The sequence below is a fragment of the Drosophila hydei genome, unplaced genomic scaffold, assembly GCF_003285905.1.
Source record: "Drosophila hydei strain 15085-1641.00,03,60 unplaced genomic scaffold, DhydRS2 tig00008119-arrow-pilon, whole genome shotgun sequence".
Lineage (NCBI taxonomy): Eukaryota > Metazoa > Arthropoda > Insecta > Diptera > Drosophilidae > Drosophila > Drosophila hydei.
In genome coordinates, this window is record NW_022045830.1 from 1,244,835 (window position 1) to 1,256,001 (window position 11,167).

The 11,167-nt window shown below is 42.3% G+C and overlaps 1 protein-coding gene across 1 annotated transcript; it reads right to left on the reverse strand.

Moving 5' to 3' along the window:
* Window positions 1-7,539: 7,539 nt before the first annotated feature.
* On the reverse strand, window positions 7,540-8,560 carry LOC111596653 (rRNA 2'-O-methyltransferase fibrillarin). Its single transcript, XM_023310958.2, has one exon. The coding sequence runs from the start codon at window positions 8,529-8,531 to the stop codon at window positions 7,662-7,664; it is 870 nt and encodes a 289-aa protein (XP_023166726.2). The 5' UTR covers window positions 8,532-8,560; the 3' UTR covers window positions 7,540-7,661.
* Window positions 8,561-11,167: the final 2,607 nt, after the last annotated feature.

Below are 11,167 nucleotides of genomic sequence, written 5' to 3' on the forward strand. Positions count from 1 at the left end.
CAGTTGATGGCGTCGTGTTTATGTTCTTCTGAGCGGCGCTTAACGTCACAGCAGGAACAACTCTCCATCGAAAACCACTTGAGAGCCTGCCACATGTTGCCGCCACAGCAAATATCACTTAAGCATTTCAGCTGCAGCTGAGGTTCATAGCTATGTGCAGTGATTCTCGTAGGGATAGCTGAAGAAACTGTTCTAACTACAGAGACTCAAACTAAATTTAGTTGCAGCACAAGTTTCTAGCGCAGCTGATTAAATATTTATAAACAAAGTTTAAGCAACTTCACACTTCAAGCATTCATTACAAATTTACAATTATTACATTAAAAATAAAAAAAAAATAAATCAAAAATAAGTTCAAGCCTAAGTTTCAATAAGCCAAAAGAATTGCGTAATGAAACTAATTTGAGTTAAATGAAATTGAATTTCTTCTTAGTGCCAAACAATGCGGCTATTCGAACGTGTCTTTTTAATTGAATTTCGATAAGAACTTTGGATCGTTTTGGCCATTGTTGCGAGCCGCGGGCAACAATGAAGCTTTGCTGCACAGTGTGTATAATCAAATTAAAATTAACAAAAACGCCAATGATTGCAAATTAGTAGCTGAAAATGTGCGCTAAATTGAAATATCGATTTGGCTGGCGAGCGCGCTGGAGCGAATGGGTTGGCTGTGCAGATGTCGCCGATTGATTTGAAAGTGGGCGTGGCGTCTGTTGACTGCTGACTGTTGACTGTTGACTGCTGACTGTTGACTGCTTAGGCAGCCAAACGGATCAAAAGTTAAACTCGTGTTTGACTTTTCATTCGAAAAATTGGATTTTGAATTTGGGCAAAAAGTTTTGCTCTTAGCCAGCCGTGCAGTCAAAGAGTCAGACGGATAAGCAGCTCAGCTCAGCTCAGCTCAGCTTGGCTCGACTCGACTCGACTCAGTTTCTAGTTCAGTTCAGTTCAGTTCAGTTTCTGGCGGCGAAACCGTAGAAAAGTTTTTTTTTTTTAGTTTCTCGCTCTCGTACAACTAATTTATCAAATTTGTGAGATTTGCGCTTTGCACTTTTTGTTTGAGTTTCAGTTGTCCGAATGCCGACTGCCGACTGTCGGCTGTTGGCTGTTAAATGCCAAAACAATGGCCATACAATTTTTAATTACTTATGAGAGTAATGTGCACAACTAGAATTACAGCTGGCGCGAAGCCCCAAAAGTGAGCGGCAGAGCTGGGACAATTCCTAGAAATGCAAAAACAAATCCACTTGTCAATTTGCTAATTGCTGTGGTTTGCCCTTTAATTGCGACCGCAGCTCTAACCAAATGGCAGCACATAAAAAACCATGCCATAAGCTTTACCCGCAAAATGGCCAAATCACCAAGCCAAAACCGAAAAAAAAGAAAGCAAACAAAAAACAATTCTAATAAAAATAAAATGTTGAGCGTGGGAGAATCGGAGAATCGGAGCATCGGGACTGGGCAGTGGCATGCGCTGCCTGGGAATGCCCTCTGGTATTGCTGGCAACAATTGAAGCGTGTTATTAGCTCTAATTGTTATAAAGCCCTTTTAATTGGGTGTCTGATAAAGTTGCGCCAAAACAAAGCTTAAGTCTCGGGCTCGGCCCCCTCGACGAGGCAAGGCGTTTACCTTAATGGAAAAGGTCTTTTGCCCTTTTTTCTTTATTATTATTTTCTTTTTTTTGCCACGTCTCAGGGACCCTTTAGCTAGCTGGCTTAGGCTTAGCAATTCTTTTCAGTTAACTTTTGGCCCAAAAGTATTTTTCACACGGGCCACGCTGCGTATGCGTAATGCGCAACGTGCGAGCGCCGCAGCAGTGGGTGGGGCTCACCACATTTGTTTGCGAGTGCTTTTTTGTTTCAAGCCGCTTGTTAACATGCTTTTCGCCTGTGTTTTAATTAATTTTCAATGTAACTGTGGCTCTGTGCGTGGCTCTGTGCCTAGGTGAGGTGTGTCTTACAAGCGCCAAATTGTCCAACTCTTCTTGCCGCAATGTCGCAACATCGTGTCGCCTGCTCTTGCACTTAATTACAGCAATGTTTCATTGGGTTGCCATAATTCTAAAATTAAGTTCAGGTTGGATTTATTACCTGAAAAAAAGGTGCAAAAAGTATCTGTCTTGGGCGGGAGGCGACCGCTTTTTGGTTTCCTTTACACTTTTTTGCTTTTGCCTTTTATCAATTTGAATAAAATGTCATAAGATTCAATTAAAATTTGAATTTTAGCAAACTTTGAAGATCAAAAAGCAATCTCCAGCCACAAAACTTTACTTTTCATTTTACTCTTAACCACAATTTTGACTGACAGCCATTGCTTCTCTCTGCCTGACAAGTATTGCTTATGAGATGGCAGATGAGACAAGCAGAGGAGGATTATATTAGCATTGAGAAGTCTTGTTTATGCCTATCAAATATATAAGCTCGCTGGGCTACTTTAGAGAACAGTAAATCATTCTCCATTGATGACTCTCGCTCTCACGCTGAACCTGTCAATGTCTTTCTCTATCTTATAGGATATCTTTATCTGTATCTCTCTATCTCGCTCTTCTCTCTTTAATGCTCTCTCCCTTTTTTGCTGCGTCTCTCTCACTTTGGCTCTGCAACTTTATTTCTCTTTGTTACTTTGTCATTGTCTCTCTTATCTCTTTCTCTCTGTCTGTCTATATCTGTCTCTTCTTATCGGTTTCTCTTTGCTCTGCCCTTTCTCCTTCTCTGTCTCTTTCACTTTATTTCTCTGATTCTATTTCCTTTCCTCTCTATGTTGATTGGACTCTGTCACTTTCTCTCATTGCGTATCACTATGTTCCTCACTATGTTTATAATTTATTCTATTTCTCAATTTCTCTCAATCCCTAATTCTCTCTCTATCTGGCACCTCATCTATTTCACTCTTCTGCTTGCTACTTTTCTCTGCGTCTTTCACTCGCTTCTTTTTTATCTTTTTTTTTCGTTTTGTTTCTCTTTATTTCTTCCTTCTCTCGCTTTTTCTCTCTTGCTCTCTTTAAGTTTTTTCTTGCTCTTTTTTTCTTTCTTCCTCTGCCTCTCGCTCGTTCCCTAACTTTATCGTTCACACTTTCTTTTTCACTCTCCCTCTCTCTCTCTGCCTTTGTCTCTCTCTTTCTCTATGTCTTTCTCCCTCTCTTTCTTTTCTCATGTATATCTGCTTCTCTCTTTGCCTCTCTCTTTATTTCTCTATAACTATCTGTTCCTCACTCTCTCTGCTTCTTTTTCCCTCTCACTCTTTTTTCTGGCACTCTCTCTCTCCCTCCCTCAGTCTTTCTAGTTCTCTTTCCCTGCTCCTTCTCTTTCTCCCAGTTATTCACTGTCTCTCTCTCTCGCCTTTTCCCACTCCCAGTCCTAAGCCCACTCTCAATCTCTTCTCTCCCTCTCGCACATCAATTGTTTATGTAGCTCATCAAGCGATAGACAAACGATTGAATCGAATTGACAAACTCGTATTATTATTTAAAACGAAAGAGATTCCTAAATACTTATCCATAAGCTGTTCGCATTTGCTTGTTTAACGCCCTAATTTGCGAATGTGGTCAGCCGCACGTTCGCTACGTCTGGCCGTCCGTCCGTCCGCCGTCTGGCTCTGTTTGGGTAGCTCTCGGCAGTTGGGCCTGAGACAAATTATGCACAATAAATAACGCGTCGATAATCCCAGTTAAAAGCACAAACATTTGTTTGGATTTGCTGCGGCGTTTTCAAACAAACGTTTTATATCAACTTTGCCTGGGTTTTGCCCGTTTTCTGGAGTGCTTTGGACTGCTTGGCGATGCCGCTGGTTAATGGTCGTCGATTGGTTCGACCAAAACGAATGGCTGGCCATTTGTAACGGGCGCTGCCAAAGGGCTTATTAATATGCGTCGTGTGCTAGGTGACAGACAGTTGTCAGGGTGTTCGCCACATTTTAGCGTAATCTGGTGGCCAAATCGCTGGCAGCGCACAGGTGCTCCATAATCGTCAGCAGGCGGGCGTCGTCCGCTGCGGTTGCCGACATGTAGTTGTCATCAATGCAAATACAGCACACGGCCACACACAGTTGTCTGTGTCACCGCATCGTCGTCAGCCTCGCATGATTGATCAAGTGCGTGCGTGCCAGAGACAGCATCAAGGAGCAGCAGCAGCAGCAGCCGCACCCCAAGCACAGCGAGTGCTATTGCCGGCCATTTTTCTGACATTTAGTTGACAGAGCAAAAATTTTGTTTGCTCGTAATGCGCCCTCGACATGGTCCAACATGGTCATCGACAGCGGCATTTACATTGAGCAAGTGAGTGTGTGAGGGTGTGTGTGTGTGTGTGTGTGTGTGGTACGAGTGAGTGCTTAAAAAGCATTTCACGCCACGCTCAACACGCTGCCCCAGCCGAGCACACACTCGAAGCTTATTTGACATTTATCAGTGCAGCTGGATTACTTCGATTTCCCAGCGAGCTTTGTCGTTGATGGAACTGTTTAAAGCATGCGGGCCGAAGACGCGACGTTCAACGCTCAACGTGCGAGCGCACGTTGTAATGAAAAGTGTCAGCCGGAGTGGCTCAGGACATGTGATAATCCAATTGGGCCGGCTCGACCGCAATGCGAGTGCCTTGTCTAATGCAATTCGTGATTCAGCATAAAATGCTGGGACATGCGACGCATGCCACGCCCACAATTTATAGGCTAGCTGCCTCCGCCCCCCTGTTAGCGCTTATCGTGCCCCTCTGGCTGGCTGCCTATTTGGAGCTGCGCCCACTCGCACTATCAAACGGGCGGATAGGCCAATTGCCAATTGTCAGATACAATTTATTCTTCCCTTAGATGCTGCCCCACGCCAAAACAAAAACGAAACGTGGGCGACGCTTGCCACACAGCAACGATGGCTGCCACGGCTGCACTAAATGCGAATTGAAAATAAAATATTACACCGAGATTGCAGCGGCAGAGTGCGAAAAAAGCGCTCAGCAAAGAACCAACAATGAAATCCAGCACCGCCACGGCACCGCCTGGCCTTAGCCCCACGACATTGCCGGCTCGCATTCTGACTAAGGCTGTAGCTAAAGCTGCCACTAGAGCAGGGGCTGGGGCTGGTGCCGGAGCTTCGTTTGGAATTGCGGAGACAAACAAACATCCAATGCAGCAAACAGCAACACGATTACGCCGCTGGCCATGCGACGGCAGGGATGGAGCTCAAACCAAAAAAGAGACAGAGCGAGAGAGTGAGAGACAATGAGAGAGAGAGAGAGAGAGAGAGTGTCGGAGCATGGGGGAATCACAGGGAACACAAACGAATCGTGCAATGCCAGCGACGCCCGCAACGGTGACGATCATCAAGCGCAAAAGGAATCGTAAAACAAAAGCGACAGATAGTTTGCAGCATGCCATAAAATCAACAACAACAACAACAACAATGGCAACCCTCGCGGCAGTTGGAGGCAACACCAATCGATTGTGTGAACTGTTTTTTTTTCGCTTTTTGGTGGCGTTAAGTGTGGGCGGCCAGTGCAGCCGCGGGGCGAAAGGTAGACCCGAAACCCAAGCTCGTCCTGATAACGTTGAGGCAGACACGCTTCGGCAGCGTTGCCAACGACAGCGACGTCATCAATGGCTGCCTCGTGCCTCAGCGCAGCTGCATTAGACTGGTGCCAAAAAGCAAAGCTAACTTTAGCGATATGATGTTGAGCGAGGTCTGGTAAGTCGAGTGATGGCTTAGTAAAGGATAAAGCAATTAAATATGAATATTATTATTTATTATTATTATTATAATATTATATATAATATATATATTATAATATATTATAATATTATATATAATATTATTATTTATTATTACTTCATAGGAAAATCTTAAAATATATAGAAAATATTTAAAATATATACATAAAAAAAATATTTAAAATATATATATAAAAAAAAATATATATATATATTTAAAATATATATAATTTTAGACACATATAGTCTAACCAGGCAAGAGTTGTAGTATTTTGAATACCTTTATGGCAGAGGCTGTTTGAGCTTAAACTTGTTAAATATTTATTAAGATTTGCCAATTGATTGTGATTACCATTAGCTTACTAAATTTCAAAAAAAAATTCAATTAAATTCTTAAAATTTTTTCTTAGTTTGGAGGTATGTTTTGCCTTGAAGTCAATCGTCCTTTTGGGTTCAGTGTGCACGCGCAGTGGAGCACGAATAAACTCTTTCAAGTCTTAAGTCCACATTCAGCTGACCTTTGTTAGGAAGAACATTTTTGAAGCAGACACAGAAAAGTTCACTCGGCTAACATGCCAGCTGCTATAGACGAACATATTGAGCCCAGTTAGCACAATCATCAAAGTCTGCTCTGTTCTCTATATGATGTGCTTTGGTATACTTAATGGCATTAATGTGTCTTATATTAAATAAACAAAACAAGGAAAAAATTTTTAAAATAAATATATAAAAAAAAAGCAACTTAATATATTATAATATTTTAATATATAATAATATATTAAAAATAATATTGATATTAATATAATACACAATTTTCTTTTTAATTAAATTTCTTTAGCTACTGCTCTTAAGTGCTCGCTCCATAAATAAATGAAATATTTAATTAATTAAATAACTAGTCATATAAACTAACTGCAGAACCTTAGGCATTCTTGCTAAAAATCTAAAAAATATACTCCAACTTCACTCAAGCTCAGCATAAGTAAGCTTTACAAATCTGAGTTACTTAGAATATAAAATGATGGCAAATAAATGTTAAACAACATCGCACAAGTTGATCAAACTAAAGCGTGACACGCGCCCATCGCTAGCGCTATTTATTGAGCAGCAGCATTGCTGCTTGCTGCTTGCTGCATGCAGACTGCACTCGGCTGCTCTCTCTGCTGCGACACCTTGAGGCGATGTTGGCAAACTGCAGAAATCACATAAACGCGAATGTCGTCGACGGCGACGCCAGCTGCGACGTCGACTGCGACGCAGCCATTGCTTTTGCCCGCATTTTCACAAACGGCGTTAGTGGGCGGCGGGCTTTAACTTTCGGTGGGCGTGCCGCGCCATGAAAGCGGCACGCGAAGGCGTTAGACAATCCACATGCGGCGAACGGCAAATGCAACGTAAAAATGCATAAATCCAAGGGATTTAAAGATTTTTTTGTCGGAATTTGTGATTTTTCGCATTCGTTTTATTTTTTATTTTTTGCTTTTTGTTTGCGCTTTTTGTATTTTATTCTCTGCACGCTGCTTTCGCCTTCAGCTGCATTTTTTATGTCGCGACGCGCCCCACCGCCGGTGGGCGTGACTGGATTTACGCGTTGTCCTTTCGTTGAGTGTGTGTGGGAATTCCCGCTCCATGCGCTGCGCTGTTTAACACCCGCAATCAGCGCGCGCTACAAATTTCATATGACATTTTAAGTTGTTTTGCATTGCCCCGCCCCGCACCGCCCCGCACCACCCCGCCCCACTTTTGATTTGCTTTCAGCGGCAAATCTGCCAAATCTGCAAATCCACGACAGCGCTTTGTGCATTTCGACTTGGGGGCACAACATTTCGCAGCTTTGTTTCAACATTTCTACTTTTTTTATTTGAATTGGTCTACCAGGGCCGCGCATCAAAGTCTTAAAGGAACTTACACTGGTGTACAAAATAAAAGTGATTCCTCGTCTAACCCGCTGGCCCGCTCAACCCGTCAGCTAGGCTATCAGATACTCGGGTATGGTGAGATTATACACTCCCGCCAGCATAAAGTAGCCATGGACATGGGGCTGCAGTGAGAGCTGGTCGAGCGTGGCCAGATGCTCGGCATGCAGTCGATTTACGGTGCCAACGCAGTCCTGCGGCGTGCCCGATAGCATGAGCGCGAAATGGCCGCCGGGTCGAAGAAAGTGTCGAGCGTGCAGTATCAATATGCGCAGCTGCTCGTGGTGCAGCGTATCGCAGAAGAGGAAGTCAACGCTGTCCAATATTACGCGATGATACTTATAGGGCATCGTGGCATCCTCGGTGATGGCCACCACGTTGTGACGCCGCTTGGCCAGCTCCAGCAGGTCGCCGTTGGCCCAGGGGCTAGTCTCGATGGCATAGACGATGCCCCCGTCGCCCACAATGTCCGCCAGATGGGACACCGAGCAGCCAGCCGCAACGCCAAGATACATTACCTTGGTGCCCTCCACGATCTGTATATAGTCGAGGCCTTTCAGCAGGGCAGCCGCCAATTTGGACTGATACGGCGACCAAATGCGAAACTTGCAGCACTCCCCGTTGTAGTCTGCCACGAAAATCTCCTCGCCAAAGATGTTGTCTGTAAATGCACTGCAGCGAGTCATCAGCTGGACCACATCGTCCTTGCCACGTGCCATGTAGGCGCCGGAATATTCCTGCTGCTCGATGCTGACCTCCGACTTGTTGCTGAATGCAGCCAGGCTGCGGTTGCTATTGTCACTGCCGCACTCGCTGCCTTCATTGCTGTCCACTTCGCCCACCTCAGCCGACTTGCCCCAGCCAGGAATTTTTGTGTAGCCACGCCTAAGGCATTTGTGTTTAGATGTCGACAACTTGTCCATATTTGTGTAAAGTATGTGTTCCAGTCGGTTCGAATATACACTTCAATCTGACAGTTAATATAAATACATTTATATAGAGAATTTAATCTAAATGCAGGACTATATAAGATAAAGATACAGCAGATAAAGATACAGATAAAGATACAGATACAGATACAGATACAGATACAGATACAGATACAGATACAGATACAGATACAGATACAGATACAGATACAGATACAGATACAGATACAGATACAGATACAGATACAGATACAGATACAGATACAGATACAGATACAGATACAGATACAGATACAGATACAGATACAGATACAGATACAGATACAGATACAGATACAGATACAGATACAGATACAGATACAGATACAGATACAGATACAGATACAGATACAGATACAGATACAGATACAGATACAGATACAGATACAGATACAGATACAGATACAGATACAGATACAGATACAGATACAGATACAGATACAGATACAGATACAGATACAGATACAGATACAGATACAGATACAGATACAGATACAGATACAGATACAGATACAGATACAGATACAGATACAGATACAGATACAGATACAGATACAGATACAGATACAGATACAGATACAGATACAGATACAGATACAGATACAGATACAGATACAGATACAGATACAGATACAGATACAGATACAGATACAGATACAGATACAGATACAGATACAGATACAGATACAGATACAGATACAGATACAGATACAGATACAGATACAGATACGATACAGATACAGATACAGATACAGATACAGATACAGATACAGATACATACAGATACAGATACAGATACAGATACAGATACAGATACAATACAGATACAGATACAGATACAGATACAGATACAGATACAGATACAGATACAGATACAGATACAGATACAGATACAGATACAGATACAGATACAGATACAGATACAGATACAGATACAGATACAGATACAGATACAGATACAGATACAGATACAGATACAGATACAGATACAGATACAGATACAGATACAGATACAGATACAGATACAGATACAGATACAGATACAGATACAGATACAGATACAGATACAGATACAGATACAGATACAGATACAGATACAGATACAGATACAGATACAGATACAGATACAGATACAGATACAGATACAGATACAGATACAGATACAGATACAGATACAGATACAGATACAGATACAGATACAGATACAGATACAGATACAGATACAGATACAGATACAGATACAGATACAGATACAGATACAGATACAGATACAGATACAGATACAGATACAGATACAGATACAGATACAGATACAGATACAGATACAGATACAGATACAGATACAGATACAGATACAGATACAGATACAGATACAGATACAGATACAGATACAGATACAGATACAGATACAGATACAGATACAGATACAGATACAGATACAGATACAGATACAGATACAGATACAGATACAGATACAGATACAGATACAGATACAGATACAGATACAGATACAGATACAGATACAGATACAGATACAGATACAGATACAGATACAGATACAGATACAGATACAGATACAGATACAGATACAGATACAGATACAGATACAGATACAGATACAGATACAGATACAGATACAGATACAGATACAGATACAGATACAGATACAGATACAGATACAGATACAGATACAGATACAGATACAGATACAGATACAGATACAGATACAGATACAGATACAGATACAGATACAGATACAGATACAGATACAGATACAGATACAGATACAGATACAGATACAGATACAGATACAGATACAGATACAGATACAGATACAGATACAGATACAGATACAGATACAGATACAGATACAGATACAGATACAGATACAGATACAGATACAGATACAGATACAGATACAGATACAGATGTATATCTTTCAGATATATCTTTCGACATATTTTATTCCCTTTATAAATTTAATTTTTTCCGTTTGAGCCCTCTGCCCTTGGCCTTCGTAGCTCTTGGACCTCTTGCGCTGTGTGTTCACAGTTCTGCATTGAATTTGAAATTCAGCTTTCATATAAAAACTTTTAAGGCTTTCTGTCTGCTTGAGATGCGGGGTTTTAGCTACGTGATTTAATGAGCTGTTGATTTGCCAAATGCGCGTGAGTCAATTTACAGGGGCGCAAGCGGAGGATGACTTTGTAAGAGAGAGAGAGAGGGAGGTGGGGGAGAGGGTGCATATATTTACTGGCAGCAAACAGGAGGCCAAAGGAGGCAGCTAACTCATATTTGGCTTTTATGCAACGCGTTTGCAACAATTTCACCAGCGCCGGACGAGGGCACAAAAATTATTTAACATGTAAATCAAGGCGAATCTAACAGAGCGAAGCGCAAACTTTTTTAATTTCAAAGCAAATAGCGCGGCAGTCAAATGTAGCAGGGGTCGAGCGCCGGATGGGTAACAGTCAGGTCAGCTGGCCAAATGGTGGGGCGCGTGGGTGGGTGGGTGGCAGCTGTCTGGCTGCGTGGTGCTGGCATTGCCAAACGCGCGCTGATTATAGTCACGTACTTGTCAACGCCCTTTG

Excerpts from the sequence above, each read along its gene's own strand:
- LOC111596653 (XM_023310958.2), bottom strand. The coding sequence starts at position 8,531 with ATGGACAAGTTGTCGACATCTAAACACAAATGCCTTAGGCGTGGCTAC.